Source organism: Podarcis gaigeae (genome assembly GCF_964106915.1).
Source record: "Podarcis gaigeae genome assembly, chromosome: 4".
Classification (NCBI taxonomy): Eukaryota; Metazoa; Chordata; class Lepidosauria; order Squamata; family Lacertidae; genus Podarcis; species Podarcis gaigeae.
Window position 1 is genome coordinate 101,276,018 of NC_139677.1, and position 17,034 is coordinate 101,293,051.

Consider the following 17,034-nt stretch of genomic DNA (forward strand, 5'->3'; position numbering starts at 1 on the left):
GCCAGGGGTTTAAAGGACCAGGTGCGCAGCCTGGGAGTCATTTTGGACTCACCGCTGTCCATGGAGGCGCAGGTCAATTCTGTGTCCAGGGCAGCTGTCTACCAGCTCCATCTGGTACGCAGGATGCGACCCTACCTGCCTGCAGACTGTCTCGCCAGAGTGGTGCATGCTCTGGTTATCTCCCGCTGCAATGAGCTCTACCTTTGAAGGTGACCTGGAAACTACAGCTAATCCAGAATGCTGCAGCTGGACTGGGGACTGGGAGTTCAAAGTGTTGGAGCTGACTTTGAAAGCCCTCAACAGCCTCAACCCAGTAGACCTGAAGGAGCATCTCCACCCCCATTGTTCAGCCCGGACACTGAGGTCCAGCTCCAAGGGCCTTCTGGCGGTTTCCTCCCTGCGAGAATTAAGGTTACAGGGAACCAGGCAGAGGGCCTTCTCGGTGGTGGCACCTGCCCTGTGGAACGCCCCCCCCATCAGAAGTGAAGTAAATAAACAACTACGTGACTTTTAGAAGACATCTGAAGGCAGCCCTGTTCAAGGAAGTTTTTAATGTGTGACATTTTGATGTATTTTCAATCTTTGTTGGAAGCCGCCCAGAGTGGCTGGGGAAACCCAGCCAGATGAGCGGGGTACAAATAAATTATTATTATTATTATTATTATTATTATTATTATTATTATTATTATTGGTCAGGGGTCCCTTTACCTTTTATACATTTTAATTCACTAACTATAATAAATTATTATTATTATTATTATTATTATTATTATTATTATTATTAATAATAATAATAATAATAATTTTTATTTATACCCTGCCCTCCCCAGCCAGAGCCAGGCTCAGGGCGGATAACACCAGTAATATTACAGTAAAAACATAATGGGGGGGATTTAAAATACAGGTGCTGTACTAGATGGGTCATTGGCCTGATCCTATATTTCCTAAAACTGAAAAGTCACAAACTCTGCAAACTTTCTTCATACAGGCATCGTTTCATCCCCTGGATCATTTTAATTTTCTGAACCTTTTCCAATGGAAATATATATCTAATATGTTTTTACTTATGAAAACCCAATTCTTTATGGGCTGTTCCCATAAGGCTTTTTTTGGTGGTGGTGGTGGTGGGGAGAGGTTGTATTCACTTTCCCTTTCAAAAAAAGCCCAAACCACAAAAACCCAGCCCTTGTGGTTCACATTCTATCATACACAGCCAACACCTACAAAAGGGCAGATGAATATTTGCCAAGACACTGTTTCGAATTGCAATGCTCTCTTGCCAATTTTGCTGTCCAGTAGTTTAGTGCAGAAGGACTGATTTCCCTCCACACCCATCCCCGGAAACCTGCATAGCGAAAACCTCAAACGAGGAGGGGCTGTTTGAAAGTGGACATGTTTGTGGCTGGTTCTGGCGTGGAACCGGGCTAAGGTGGCTGCCTCAAGTGGCAGATTCTGGGCACCTGTTCTGGTGGATCGGGGCGTTTTAAAAATATGCACCATATTTTTCGCTCTATAAGACACACTTTTTCCCCTTCAGAAATAAAGGGGAAATGTGTGTGCGTCTTATGGAGCGAACGCAGGCTCCTTGGCTTCAGCGATAGCAACGTGAAGCCTCCGAAGGGCAGTGGGAGAGCTCCCCCCGCACTCTAGAGGCTTTGCGTTGCTTTCGCTGAAGCCCACGGAGTTCCCACTGCGCTCCGAAGGCTTGCGGATAGCCGCATGAAGCCTGGAGAGTGAGAAGGGTCGGTGCACACTGATCCCTCTTGCTCTCCAGGCTTCGCTTCACTGGAGAGGCACTGCACAGTTTTCCCTCTCTGTGCAGCGCCCCTTCAGCGAAGCGGGAGGAGAAATGGAAGGGGCTCTGTTTCTCCTGCCGCTTTGCTGAAGGGGCGCTGAGCAGAGAGGGGGAATTCCCCCCCCCCCCGTTCTCCCCCTCCTATGGTCCGGTGCATCCTATAGAGCGAAAAATACGGTATGTATAATTGCAAGGCACAGAAGATGGAAGTAGGAAACAACTAGCAAGGAACAGTTGGGAGAGTGCCTTCTGGGAAGCCTCCAGACTGTTGTTGTTCGGGGTGGGAATCCATCACATACTGGCAAATTCAGGATCTGCAAGTAAATGTAATTTGGAGCTCTTGTGCAACAAACCAGCTCTCCCCAAATACCAGACTTTGTGATCAGGAAAGTGGTGAGAAAATGTGCTGGGTATCTTGGGATAACTTTTGCTTTGAGTCAGTGTCGGGCTCCCTCATGCTGTCGATGAATGTGGGTAGTTTTTGCACCTCCATTCATTCTCCTTTGTCTCTATAAGTTGCTCCTCCAAATCTCTGTCTCCCCCTCTCCAGATCTTCAGACATGCCTGCAGGCGCCAACAGGAGTCTGCCAACATTTGGAGAAGTAGAGGTTCCCCATTCCCGCTTTAAATAGAGATGGCAGGGATTGAACCTGGCATAGCTGTCAACGTTTCCCTTTTTTAAAGGGAAATTCCCTTATTCCGAATAAGATTCCTCGCAAGAAAAGGGAAAAGTTGACAGCTATGAACCTGAGATGTTCTGAGAGCACAGCAGTCACCCAGTGTAGCACGAACAGAAAACTAATGAAACTGGCAAAATTGATTTCAACAGGGACAAATTTCAGGTTCTGCACCAAAGTAACCAGATGCACCAAAGGTCCGTATAGTTAAAGCGATGGTTTTCCCAGTAGTGATGTATGGAAGTGAGAGCTGGACCATAAAGAAGGCTGATTGCCGAAGAATTGATGCTTTTGAATTGTGGTGCTGGAGGAGACTCTTGAGAGTCCCATAGACTGCAAGAAGATCAAACCTCTCCATTCTGAAGGAAATTAGCCCTGAGTGCTCACTGGAAGGACAGATCCTGAAGCTGAGGCTCCAAGACTTTGGCCACCTCATGAGAAGAGAAGACTCCCTGGAAAAGACCCTGATGTTGGGAAAGATGGAGGGCACAAGGAGAAGGGGACGACAGAGGACGAGATGGTTGGACAGCGTTCTTGAACCATGAGTTTGACCAAACTGCAGGAGGCAGTGGAAGACAGGAGTGCCTGGTGTGCTCTGGTCCAGGGGGTCACGAAGAGTCGGACACGGCTAAACGACTAAACAACAACAACCAGATGCACAAAGATAAGACTTGACAGCAGTACATGTGGAAAGGATCTAGGAGTCTTAGTTGAGCACAAGCTGAACTTGAGTCCCAGTGTGATGCAGCAGCAACAAAAGCGAATGCTATTCTAGGCTGCATCAACAGAAGTCTAGTGTCCAGATCGAGGGAAGTCATAGTCCTGCTCTCTTCTGCCTTGGTCAGACCACACCTGGAGTCCTGTGTCCAGTTCTGGGTGCCACATTTCCGAGCACAATTCAAAGTGTTGGTGCTGACCTTGAAAGCCCTAAACGGCCTCAGTCCAGTAGACCTAAAAGAGTGTCTCCACCCCCATCGTTCTGCCCGGACACTGAGGTCCAGCTCCGAGGGCCTTCTGGCCGTTCCCTCCCTGTGAGAAGTGAGGTTACAGGGAACCAGATAGAGGGCCTTCTTGGTGGTGGCACCCTCCCTGTGGAAGGAGGGAAATAAACAACTACCTCACTTTTTGAAGAAGGCAGCCCTGTTTGGGGAAGATTTTAATGTTTGATGTTTTATAGTGTTTTTAATATTCTGTTGGGAGATGTCCAGAGTGGCTGGAGAAACCTAACCAGATGTGTGGGATATATTAAATAAATTATTATTATTATTATTATTATTATTATTATTATTATTATTATTGTAAAGGGGCCCCTGACCATTAAGTCTAGTCATGACCGACTCTGGGATTGCGGCTCTCATCTCACTTTACTGGCTGAGGGAGCCGGCGTACAGCTTCTGGGTCATGTGGCCAGCATGACTAAGCCTCTTCTGGCGAACCAGAGCAGCGCGCGGAAACGCCGTTTCCTTTCCCGCCAGAGTGGTACCTATTTATCTACTTGCACTTTGGCATGCTTTCAAACTGCTAGGTTGGCAGGAGCAGGGACCGAGCAATGGGAGCTCACCCTGTTGCAGGGATTCGAACTGCCGACCTTCTGATCGGCAAGTCCTAGGCTCTGTGGTTTAGACCACAGAGCCACACGTGTCCCACTGCCACCTGTGTCCCTTATTATTATTATTATAAATATCTGACGGGCTGTCATCTGGCTTGTTTTCTTCTGCTCCAGAGGGTGGGACCCAAACCAACACATTCAAATGCCCAGAAAGGAGATTCTGGTTAAGTGCTAAGGTAGTCAGAACTGTTTGACAGCAGAATGGAAGTTACAGATAGGTAGCCGTGTTGGTCTGCCATAGTCAAAACAAAAAAAATTCCTTCCAGTAGCACCTTAAAGACCAACTAAGTCAGTTCTTGGTATGAGCTTTCGTGTGCATGCACACATGCACACGAAAGCTCATACCAAGAACTCACTTAGTTGGTCTTTAAGGTGCTACTGGAAGGATTTTTTTTTTGTTTTAGCAGAATGGAAGGTTATCCGGCAGGGACTATTCAGCTGCGATTCCCTGCATTGGAGGGGGTCGGACTACATAGCCCTGGGGTGTCCCTTCCAACTCTATCATTCCAGCCTCCCGGGCTTGATCCCCGCAAACAGAGCCCGGCCCTTACCTCCTGAGGTCCTCCAGCCTCTTGGCTTCCTCTTCCAAGTAGGTGTGCAAAAAGCGCAGGAGCTCCCTTTCGGTGCTGAGCGCCTGGTGGATGCTCAGCATGGAAGTGTAGGTCTCCGCCTGGACGCACTGCGAGAGACCGGCCAGGAGGACCACTGCCGCCGCTGCCGCGGGCCACAGCATCGCCTTACTCTTCTGCACAATGCCTCTGTCTCTCGCCTCCGCCTCCCTTCCTCTCCCGCAGGCTGGGATCCAAAATCTCCCCTCTCCTGCACCCACCCAGCTTTTCCAGTGCCACCCAGTCCCTCTCCCGAAGCCAAGGGTGCGTCGGTGGTGTCATGGGCGCAAGCGGAGCATCCCTTTGCGCGGCTGTTGCGCGCCCTCGGTCCTTCTCCTCCTCCTCCTCCTCCTCCTCTGGAATCTCGCCCTGAGCTGCGAAAGCCAAAACGGCATCCCAGCACCGACTTGAATCTCTCTCTTTCTCTCGCAGCAGCAACAGAAATGAGCCGAATGGAAACCAGATGGGGAAAGAGGCAATAAAAACCGCTGTGCGTTTTTCGCTTCCCTCTCCAGTCTCTGCACAGCTCCGGCAAGGATTCGCTGGGGCTGCTCAGAAATCCGTCTATCTCTCCCTGTTTACTCCAGGATTGAAAGTGGGGTGGGAGGGGAGAAGGGGGAAAGTCCTCCCTTGGCTCAGAGGCTGAGCATCTGCTATAATAATCATCATCATCATCATCATCATCATCATCATCATCATCAGAATCAGGATTATATATAATAATATATAATAATAATATATAATATAATATAATAATAATATAATAATAATTAATAATAATACATCATCATCATCATCATACCTTGGGTTCCATATAGTTAAAGCTCTGGTTTTCCCAGTAGTGATGTATGGAAGTGAGAGCTGGACCATAAAGAAGGCTGATCGCCAAAGAATGGATGCTTTTGAATTATGGTGCTGGAGGAGACTCTTGAGAGTCCCATGGACTGCAAGAAGATCAAACCGATCCGTTCTGAAGGAAATCAGCCCTGAGTGCTCACTGGAAGGACAGATCCTGAAGCTGAGGCTCCAATACTTTGGTCACTTCATGAGAAGAGAAGACTCCCTGGAAAAGACCCTGATGTTGGGAGGGATGGAGGGCACAAGGAGAAGGGGAGGACAGAGGACGAGATGGTTGGGCAGTGTTCTCGAAGCTATCAGCATGAGTCTGACCAAACTGCGGGAGGCAGTGGAAGACAGGAGTGCCTGGCGTGCTCTGGTCCAGGGGTCACGAAGAGTCGGACACGACTAAATGACTAAACAACAACAACACCTCGGGTTACAGTCGCTTCAGGTTGTGTTTTTTCAGGTTATGGACCGCTGAAACCCACAAGTACTGGAATAGGTTACTTCCAGGTTTCGGCAGTCATGCATGCGCAGAAGCGCTAAATTGTGCTTTGCGCATGTGCAGAAGCGTCGAATTGCAACCCGCGCAGACATGCCACTGTGGGTTGTGAATGTGGATCCCGCACGGATCACCTTTGCGACCCAAGCGTCCACTGTAATTTATTATTTATACCCCGCCCATCTGGGTGGCTTTCCCTAGTTACTCTGGATGGCTTCCAGCAAAATATTAAAATGCAATAATTCACCAAATATTAAAAGCTTCCCTAAACAGGGCTTGGCATGCAGAAGGTCCCGGGTTCAGTCCTTGACGACTTCAAGGCTCCCACCTGGAAACATGAAGGAGAGGGTTCTGGCTGGCTCCTAGCCATGATCCCTATACGCTCTGCCTCCACAGCTTCTGAATCCCAGTTCAGAGAATCGCAGAACTGTAGCATTGGAAGGGGGACCCCTGAAGATCATCTAGTCCGACCCCCCTTGCAGGGCAGGAATCTTTCGCCCAAGGTGGGGCTCAAACCCATGACCCTGAAGTCTCATGCTCTTCAGAGAAGAAGAAGAAGAAGAAGAAGAAGAAGAAGAAGAAGAAGAAGAAGAAGAGGCCATCCTTGAAGAGGATTTGGAAACGATTTGTAGATTGTTTTCTTTAACAATTGCTGCAAACATGTTAAAACGCAAGTCGGATTGGAGTAAGCCCAGCAGTAAAAAAATTGTTATGAGAATAAAATGATTGGAAGAACGATTGCAATTATTATAATGTGCAGCAGTAAGAGATAATTTGAGGAAACCATGGAAGGGTGGAAGGGAAGTCGAATAACAAGAAATAATTTGGTGTATCGGTTAATTAATTGTATTGTACTTTTCCTGCTTTTGCAGTTTTGAAAACATTATATATTATATTATTATTAGAGTTTCATGCCCTACCAACAGAGCTATGCTGGAAAACACCAGCAAGGGGAAAAGGCTTGTGTTCGAATTCTGCTTGCTGGTTTCCGACAGGCTCTGTGAGACTGGGATGCCGAACTACATGGGCCATGGATTCAGCAGATGTTCCTTAGATTCTTAAACTTGGCATGCTGCTGCCAACAGTGTAGAGCAGTAGATCCCAACTGGTCGTCCGTGGATCCCAGGAGGTCTGCATAACCCATCCAGGGGGTCCATGAAACCATTCACATAACGAAAACTACCATAGAGATATCAACGTTTCTGAAAGGAAGTGGTCCAAGGTGTCCTGGGCCCAGGGGTTAACCCGAGCCAAGCGGTCTAGATCCGGTCCCAAATCCAAGGATTCCGCGAGGAGTCAGTCCAACAGGGCCCAGGCAGGAAACCAGGCCAGGTCAGGCACAGGGTAACAGGCAGGTCCCAGCAAGCAGCAATGTTGCTCCCGCAACCTGGGGTGGGGTCCGTTAGCCTTTTATCTCTGTCGGGGTAGCGGCCGGTCCTGATCCCCCGGCGACTCACCTCCCTCTTTCGCCCGAAGGCGAGCACTCCTCCTGAGAGTACTCAGGTCTCTCCTTCTCTTCGACCTCAGTCTCTGCAGCTCAGGAGACGTCGGTGGGTTACTAGACCCAGAGGCCACCTCAGCCTCCCCTGGCCCAACTGGTAGTGGAGCAGCTGTAAGTGATGGCCCAGCTGAAGACAACGAGGTCATCCCCACATCTGGAGCCAGGTCAGGCTCTGCTTAAAAAGCTCCAAGGAAGGAGAGAGTCCAGTCCACCATGTTTGACCGTTCCACTGTCAAATAGCTCTTACCACCAGAAAGTTCTTCCTAACTTTTAGTTGGAATCTCCTTTCTTGTCACTTGGAGCCACGAGTTCGAGTCCTGCCCTCCGGAGCAGAGCTTGATAGGTCATTAGCTTGACCCAGTAATTTCTTATTATGCTCTTCTTACGTTCCACCTTGCTGGAGATTCTATCCTCCCGGCTGCTTTCATTTGCTCTAAATTTATGAGAGGTAAACACAGGAGAAGCCTCTGTGCAGACCATGGAGGCTTGGACAGCATGGCGATGCCCTGAATTTCTGAGCAAAAAAAATCCCTGAACTTTGCAAGCAGTTATCCTTGGGATCCGAACATGAATGCCTAGGATGCCCCCTTGTGGGAAGCTCTTGCAGAACAAGCAGAGCATATTTGGTAGGCCTGGGCTGAATGTACAATGGTACCTCGGGTTACAGATGCTTCAGGTTACAGACGCTTCAGGTTACAGACTCCACTAACCCAGAAATAGTACCTCAGGTTAAGAACTTTGCTTCAGAATGAGAACAGAAATCGTGCAGCAGCAGCGGGAGGCCCCATTAGCTAAAGTGGTACCTCAGGTTATGAACAGTTTCAGGTTAAGAACGGACCTCCAGAATGAATTAAGTTCGTAAGCAGAGGTACCACTATATGTGCATTTGGGGGGGGGGGCATTAGAGTAGGGTTTTCAGGTGTGTGAAAGATTCCGCCGCCCCCTAAATCTCTGCTCATCATCAGAATTACTAGGCTGCCTTTTAGAGTATAAACAAATATTTCCTAAAATGTTGGACTGCTTCTGATAATAATAATATTTTTCAGATTCAGTGGACCCTCTGGATACGAATGTAATTTGTTCTGGAGGTCTGTACGCACCCTGAAAATTCCATAAGCAGAGGCGCTGCTTCTGCACATGAGTGAGCGGTGAAACCCAGAAGAATACACTTCCAGGTTTGCTACATTTGCAACCCGAAAGTTATGTTATCCAAAGGTAACGTAACCCAAAAGTCCACTGTATTTGAAAACAGCTATCATATCCCCCGTCACTCTCCTCTTTTCCAGGCTAAACACACCCAGCTCCTTCAATTGTTCCTCATACGGCCCAATTTCCAGATTTCTGCACACCTTCCACCCAGTCAATATCCTAATAATAATAATAATAATAATAATAATAATAATATATTACTTATACCCCGCCCATCTGGCTGGGTTTCCTTAGCCAGTCCCAGTATTCTGTTGGAAGCTGCCCAGAGTGGCTGGGGAAACCCAGCCAGATGGGTGGGGTATAAATAATAATTCATTATTATTATTATTATTATTATTATTATTATTATTATTAAGACAGGAGTGCCTGGCATGCTCTGGTCCATGGGGTCATGAAGAGTTGGACATGACTAAACGACTAAACAACAACAACAACTATTATTATTATTATTATTATTAACCCTAATGAATCAAATAAGCCTGGCAATGACAAGGCAAGCAGACTTTGCAGCAAGGACGGTCATGGGATGTGCCCAAGGCCAGGAAAGGGGAGACAAAAGCGTGAATAGAGCACAATTCTGCTGATTTGCTCGATTTCTGCTTTGTGATATAATAAGGGCTCACGCAGGCCCAGACAGCAGTGTTGAAATTCAGACATTGCCAACCTGGGGCTCTCCTCGTGTTGGCTCCGTACCTCTCTCGCCCTGACCTAGCCACTGTGATCCACGCGACGGTCACCTCCAGGCTTATTGTAACTTGCTCTACTTCAAGGCTGCCCTTGAAGCTGACCCAGAAACTCCAGCGGGTGCAGAATGCCGTGGCGAGACTCCTTACGGGGTCCTCGCTGCGAGATCACATTCACCAGTGCTTTACCAGCTGCACTGGCTCCCGGTGGAGTACAGAGTCAGGTTCAAGGTGCTGGTTTTGACCTTTGAAGCCCCATGCGGCCTAGGACCCTCATACCTATGGGACTGTCTCTCCTGGTATGCCCCACGGAGGACCTTAAGGTCCACAAATGACAACACCTTGGAGGTCCCAAGTCGCAAGGTGGTTAGATTGGTCTCAACTAGGGCCAGGGCCTTTTCAGTACTGGCCCCAACTTGGTGGAACGCTCTGTCACAAGAGACCAGGGCCCTGCAGGACTTGACATCTTTCCGCAGGGCCTGCAAGACAGAGCTGTTCCGCCTGGCCTTTGGCTTGGACTCAGTCTGACCCTTATGTTTCCCTCCCCTTATGGTTTTGATGAGGCTGCATTTTAAATTGCATTTTAACTTGTATTTTAAATTGGTTCCTCCCCCCATTATGTTTTTACTGAAATTTTACTGTTGTTAGCTGCCCTGAGCCTGGCTCTAGCCGGGGAGGGCAGGGTATAAATATTATTATTATAATTATGTTTCATATCCCATCGCTCCAAGGAGCTCAAGGTGGCTTGGGTCTCCCTCTCTTCATATCCTCACAACAACTGTGCGAGGTGGGTGAAGCTGAGCGGCAGTGACTTGCCCCGGGGTCATCTAGTAAATTTCATGACTGACCTCTGCTTGCCCGCTTGGGTGTGCGCACTAATGAATTCCGCACAATAATTGAGTTTGGAGTAAACATGCATACGATCAGGCTGTATACAATGCCGAAGCTAATTCCTAAATCCTGGCCTCTCTGAGTCACGATGCGGCACGAGTGTGCCAAAGTCCACCTTTTTGCAGAGGGGGCCCCCAAAGGATAAATGTCCAGGGATCTGGGATGGTTGGATGGGAGCCGGCAGAAATATTAGCACCCGATCAACGCAGAACCATGAAAGCGTTCGGACCACAGCTGCTTCTTTTGCTGGCGCTGCTAGGATTCATCGGTAAGTACTGCATTTTTTCGCTCTATAAGGCACACCTGACCATAAGACACACCTAATTTTTAGAGGAAAACAAGAAAAAAATAATTCTGAACGAAACAGTGGATGTATGATTTTTGTGGCTCATGCTGTGGCCCACAGACATGTGATTTGATGGGAAGTTTGGGGTAGCCCAATGCAAAAATCCTGAGAATCCATGTGGATCTGTGCTTTGTAACCACGTTTTTGTGGCCCTATTTTTTTTAATTATTTTTAAGCATGATCTGCTTTTTGCCCCTGGGCAATTCGGCTCCAGGGACCACGCATTCGCTCCATAAGACGCACAGACATTTCCCCTTACTTTTTAGGAAGAAAAAAGTGCGTCTCCTGGAGTGAAAAATATGGCATCTTCCAGTGACCAGATGCAAAAGGAAATATCTCTGTCTTAAAGGGAAATATCTCAACTTGTCATGGGAGAAATAGTCTTTGTTGAAAGGTCCTCTTTTCACTGCTGAAGGGATAGGAATTATTATTATTTTTTTTGTCTAGTTGCCCTGCATTTTAGAGTGCCTTGCCACTGAGGGCCTCTGTTATTTTAGCTCAGTGGTACAGGATTGGTTTAGCATGTAGACAGAGGGTGGTGAACACAGCACATGATATTATGGGCTGTACCCTGATGACATCGCAAGGGATCAATGCCTTAGGAGAGCGAGAAAAATTCTCAGGGATGATTCACACCCCGGCCAGCACCTCTTCAATCTTCTACCCTCAGGCAGGAGATATAGAAGTCTAATCAGTCGTACCAACAGGCTAAAAAACAGTTTCTATCCGTGGGCCGTTAGGCTGCTGAACAGAAAATAATACAGTTATACCTCGGGTTGCAGACGCTTCAAGTTGCGTTTTTCGGGTTATGGACCTGCCGAAACCTGGAAGTACCAGAACGGGTTACTTCCGGGTTTCGGGGGTCACGCATGCGAAGTGCTAAATCGTGCTTTGCACGTGAGCGCCGAATCGCAACCCATGCGTGCGCAGACGCACCGCTGTGGGTTGTGAACGTTGCAGGTTGCAAATGTGCCTCCCGCACGGATCACGGTTGCAACCCGAGCGTCCACTATATAGTGCAACTGACTTTCAGGGTTGGTGTGTTGTGCGACAAGCACACAGAGTGCAATGAGACTGAGTGTTTTTTTGGAGGGGGGGGGAGGGAGGCTCAGTTAATTTTATTGTACACGGGTTGTACATTCACAATAATGGTATTATTACAGTGGTTAAGAACTTAACCTTGGGTTAAGAACTTAATTCGTTCCGGAGGTCTGTTCTTAACCTGAAAATGTTCTTCACCTGAGGTACCACTTTAGCTAATGGGGCCTTCTGCTGCCACCGCGCGATTTCTGTTCTCATCCTGAAGCAAAGTTCTTAACCCGAGGTACTATTTCTGGGTTAGCGGAGTCTGTAACCTGAAGTGTCTGCAACCCAAGGTACCACTGTATTAGGTTCAACGCTTGGCATCTCCCTGGGACCACCAGAGAGATCTTGTAGATCACTATGCTGTCAGCTAGGATCAGGGCCAGATTTATGTATAAGCCAAACAAGCTATAGCTTAGGGCCCCACTCTCTTGGGGCCCCCAAACAATTTAAAGGGGAAAAAACCTGGATGTACATTTCCAAAATATGAGAGGAAAAAAGAAATAAAATAAAACCTCTGGGTATAGGGCGGTGTATACAGTAGTTTTCCATTGTATAAGACCAGGTTTCCCCCCTAAAAAATAATGTCAAAAATTAGGGGGCATCTTATACACGGATGCATCTTTTCCCCATTTTCTTAAATCCAAGTCCCCCAACATGGGGGCCTCTTATACATGGGGGCATCTTATAGACAGAAAAATATGTAAGTTGAATAAATAAAATAATAAAATATTCAGTTTCTCACTTTTCCAAACTTAAATGCAGTTCTTTGCATTTCTGCAGCGGTCTGTGATTTATTTATTTTTAAATCCTCATGAAAATTGGTCAACATTTTAGTCCAAATCTCTCCTTGATATCATTATACTTCCGGACCTGTTTACTGAGAATTCTTCCTGATTTGTTTGCGCAGTTTGTGGGGAGTTTAGGCAAGCTTGTCTCTTTAATGAGCATTTATCCTAATTTGTTTCCAGGATGTGTGTGTGTGTGTGGTGGTTTGATGGCATTTCATCAAAACAAATGGTATCCCACAATTTCCTTTGCATTTTCCCAGAACTTTCCTTATCACAAAAACTCTGATTTTATTGGGGGGGGGGAGTGCTTAAAAGTGCCAATTCAGTTTTAATTTTGTGACCTGAATTTCAATTGCTTAGCTGAACATATGCTTGATCTCAGTTGTGTTCACTCTAAGAACACCCCTGTGATAAATCTCTCAAATAGAAGCCCAGATGAATCACACTGGTTTAGACCGCAGGCACCATTTGAGACACGGACAAGCCATCCTTTGTAAAAACATTGGCCGGGAAGAGCAGCTGCAACGGGGAAAAAATGTCTGGGCTTTGTGAGCTAATCCGCAGGAATTAATTGGGGCGACACAACATTAGTTCCGGCACTCAGGTTCTATCAACAATCCCCTCTGTGTGAAGATGGGCTTGCTTTATTTGTTTATTCGATTTACAAAATATTCCTATACAACGCAAAACCAACAATAAAACAACCTCTGTAAAAAAAGCAAGCACGAAATACGTTGCGATTCAGTAGAAAGTTGGTGACATGAAATGGTGAGCCGGCCCACTCATTGCACAAATGGGACATTTGTCCCGCTGCTACTGATGCCTACACCCTTGTGCAAATTAATTGAAACAAGCAATGTAGTTTATTGGACAAAACTCATGTATACATGGACAAAACTCACATATACATACATTAGTAATAGATATGACCTCTGCTATTTTTAAGCAGCGTTTGAACACGGTTTGGCATGGAGTCTACTAGTTTCGAACAGTCACTGTTGATTTTGGGATCCCTGTACCTCACTTGAATCAGTGCCTGAATGAGCTTCTCCATAGTCATATAGTCTACAGAACGGAGGCGACTTTTGCATAACAGCCCACAAATTCTCAATGGGATTTACGTCTGGGGAATACCCTGGCCAATCAAGTACCTGTCTTTGCTGCTCTGTCGTGAATTTCTTCACCACTTTCAATGCATGACAGGGAGCTAGATCCTGCTGCAATATCCCAGTACTGCCAGGATACCTCTTTACCAGCTCTGGAATAACTCTCTTTCGTAGAACCTCAATATATTGTGGCAAGCACATCATTCCTTCAATTGGCTGCAGGCTTCCGACACCACAATGACCAACTGACTTTTCGTGTTTGTTCTGAGTACAAGATTAGGAGTAAGATAGAAAACATGCTTTTTTTCCAATTAATTTGCACAAGGGTGCAGATACTTTGCTCCCACCCCCTTCAATCATCTTGCTGGTCCAGTGGGAGGGAAGGAGAATTACCAACCATTTGTTGTTGTCGTTTAGTCATGCCCGACTCTTCGTGACCTCCTGGACCAGAGCACGCCAGGCACTCCTGTCTTCCACTGCCTCCCCCAGTTTGGTCAAACTCATGTTAGTAGCTTTGAGAACACCATCCAACCATCTCGTCCTCTGTCGTCCCCTTCTCCTTGTGCCCTCCATCTTTCCCAACATCAGGGTCTTTTCCAGGAAGTCTTCTCTTCTCATGAGGTGGCCAAAGTATTGGAGCCTCAGCTTCAGGATCTGTCCTGCCAGTGAGCACTCAGGTCTGATTTCCTTCAGAATGGAGAGGTTTGATCTTCTTGCAGTCCATGGGACTCTCAAGAGTTTCCTCCAGCACCAGAATTCAAAAGCATCCATTCTTTGGCGATCAGCCTTCTTTATGGTCCAGCTCTCACTTCCATACATCACTACTGGGAAAACCAAGGCTTTAACTATACGGACCTTTGGTTCATCTGGTTACTCCTGCCTAAGTGTGGAATCTGAAATTTGTCCCTGTTGAAATCCATTTTGCCAGTTTTGTTAGTTTTGTAGTAGGGCTGCACTGGGTGCCTGCCATGCTCTCAGAACATCTCAGGTCCAATCCCTGCCATCTCTAGTTAAAGCGGGAATGGGGAACCTCTGATTCTTCAGCTGTTGGCAGACTCCTGTTGTCGCCTGCCAGCGCGCCTGAAGATCTGGAGAGGGGCAGACAGAGATTTGGAGGAGCAACTTATAGGGCCACCTATAGCTTTAACTATACAGACCTTTGTTGGCAAGGTGATGTCTCTGCTTTTTAAGATGCTGTCTAGGTTTGTCATCACTTTTTAACCTTCATTGTTGTGACTTCCTATATCCTAGCTGGACAGGAGATGGGAATCGCACTGAATACACGGACCTGTGCCAGTTGGAGAGGTCTCTGCCGTCGCTCCTGTCTGGCTTACGAGATCCACCTCGGTGTTCACGGTTGCCCACGTCACTATAGGTATGGCTGTTCTCCTTGTGGGTTGTTTAATGTTTGTGAGCACATTAAAGTCTCATCACGCTTGTTAACACCTGCCTTGGTCCATAGTGACCCCAAGGTCTCGTTCGTTCATGGTCCCTCACCACTGTGATGTTCCCAAAGCAATGAAGGATTGGACTCTGATTTATAGAATACACACAGAGGCTTGACCAGCAAGACTCTGGGAGGAGTGCGTACAATACTTCCTGTCCACCCCTTGGCCCAGGTCGTTTTATTCACAAAAGAACTTTTTACATAGTGTTCGTAAGAACCAATCAGATCTCCTCTGAGCATTTCAAAAAACCCACGTGGGACAAAGTCAGATCAGAAGAAATTCTTTTAACTGCAAATACTACTCTGAGCATGCATACACAATCTGAGAGTAAATAAAACAGGACTAGAGGAATGCATTCAGGTCATAAACAGGCAGGAAAGGAAGGAAACATGGCAAGGAAAGAGTATTTACCATCTCCTTGTGAACTCTCTTCCTGGCCCTTAAAGGTGAAGGGACCCCTGACCATTAGGTCCAGTCGTGACTGACTCTGGGGTTGCGGCGCTCATCTTGCTTTATTGGCCGAGGGAGCCGGCATACAGCTTCAGGGTCATGTGGCCAGCATGACTAAGCCGCTACTGGCGAACCAGAGCAGTGCACGGAAACACAGTTTACCTTCCCGCTGGAGCGGTACCTATTTATCTACTTGTACTTTGACGTGCTTTCGAACTGCTAGGTTGGCAGGAGCTGGGACCAAGCAACAGGAGCTGACCCCGTCATGGGGATTCAAACCGCCGACCTTCTGATTGGCAAGTCCTAGGCGCTGTGGTTTAACCCACAGCGCCACCCGCCTCCTGGCCCTTAAGATCTACCTAAAGATTAAACTACATCGAAGCTAACTACCATCTTTATGACCCAGGGTGCCTGATGAAGCAACTGGCCTGTGTATTTAGAATGCTTATACGTTCCTGTCAGGTGTAGAGAAATAGGACATAGATGCAGAGGCATGGATTGATCAGAAATCGTATCAAAATGGCTCAAACCCAGTCAACGCAAGGCTTTCATCGCGGACACAAATGGCTTGTTCCATATTTTTTATAATTCCTCATAGCAATCCTACCTGATCACTACACACCACCAACTGATAAGATATTTTCCTCTGACGTGCCTCAATTTCCACTTGTTTAGGTCGAATTGAATTTGCCATCTTACCGCCCATTGGTTCAGGGCTGCCTTCCTGGCGTGGGAGCCAGTTTCTGCTAAGCGTTGGGGGGAAAGGAAAGCAGGGGGAAAGAGCTACGAGGAGAGAAAACCCCTTTACATTAAGTCCAAACACTACTTACCGTATTTTTTGCTCTATAAGACTCACTTTTTCCCTCCTAAAAAGTAAGGGGAAATGTGTGTGCGTCTTATGGAGCGAATACAGGCTGTGCAGCTATCCCAGAAGCCAGAACAGCAAGAGGGATTGCTGCTTCCACTGTGCAAAGACCCCTCTTGCTGTTCTGGCTTCTGAGATTCAGAATATTTTTTTTCTTGTTTTCCTCCTCCAAAAATTAGGTGCGTCTTGTGGTCTGGTGCGTCTTATAGAGCGAAAAATACGGTAGGTCTCTGTGATTGTTGCATGGCTTCTTTCCACCTCTCCAACTTTGAATCCAGCGAAATAGCCCAATATTTGGGAGGCTCAGGACAATGTGGGGGGCAGGAGTGGGGCAGTGCTTTGGGCACCAGGCAGGGTGACCTTTCAACAACCTGCAGCCTTGTTCTTCTGAGACTGCCCTTGGTGGTTGCAATTCTGAAAAAGACTCATTTCCTCTTGATTCACAGATGCTGTGTGCTGAGAACCTAGCACAGACAGGAGGTCAAGGAAATCCATCACTCCAGTGAAGCGAGGGATGTTCCGGGTACAAGCTGATCAGAAGAAGAGTGGCCCCTGTTATAGACAGCATTTTGCAATACAGTGGTACCTTGGTTCTCAAACTTAATCCGTTCCGCAAGTCCGTTCCAAAAC

At 47.2% G+C, this 17,034-nt stretch overlaps 1 protein-coding gene and 3 long non-coding RNA genes across 4 annotated transcripts in view; 2 read left to right on the forward strand and 2 right to left on the reverse strand.

Annotated features, from left to right (window-relative positions):
* P4HA3 (prolyl 4-hydroxylase subunit alpha 3) overlaps nt 1-5,277 on the reverse strand; it is a 40,183-nt gene extending 34,906 nt beyond the window's left edge. The window contains exon 1 of the mRNA XM_083736848.1: nt 4,633-5,277. Within this exon, the coding sequence (XP_083592974.1) occupies nt 4,633-4,814 (182 nt within the window). The 5' untranslated portion in view covers nt 4,815-5,277. The remainder of the gene's footprint in view (nt 1-4,632) is intronic.
* LOC310843969 overlaps nt 1-17,034 on the reverse strand; it is a 336,267-nt gene that overhangs the window by 42,013 nt on the left and 277,220 nt on the right. The gene's annotated exons all lie outside the window — the stretch shown is intronic.
* Nucleotides 1-17,034, forward strand: part of LOC310843962 — a 52,743-nt gene that overhangs the window by 34,902 nt on the left and 807 nt on the right. The gene's annotated exons all lie outside the window — the stretch shown is intronic.
* Nucleotides 9,594-17,008, forward strand: LOC310843920. The gene is made up of 3 exons (XR_014563782.1): nt 9,594-10,583; nt 14,893-15,016; nt 16,851-17,008. It is a non-coding gene; the product is annotated as an uncharacterized lncRNA (long non-coding RNA).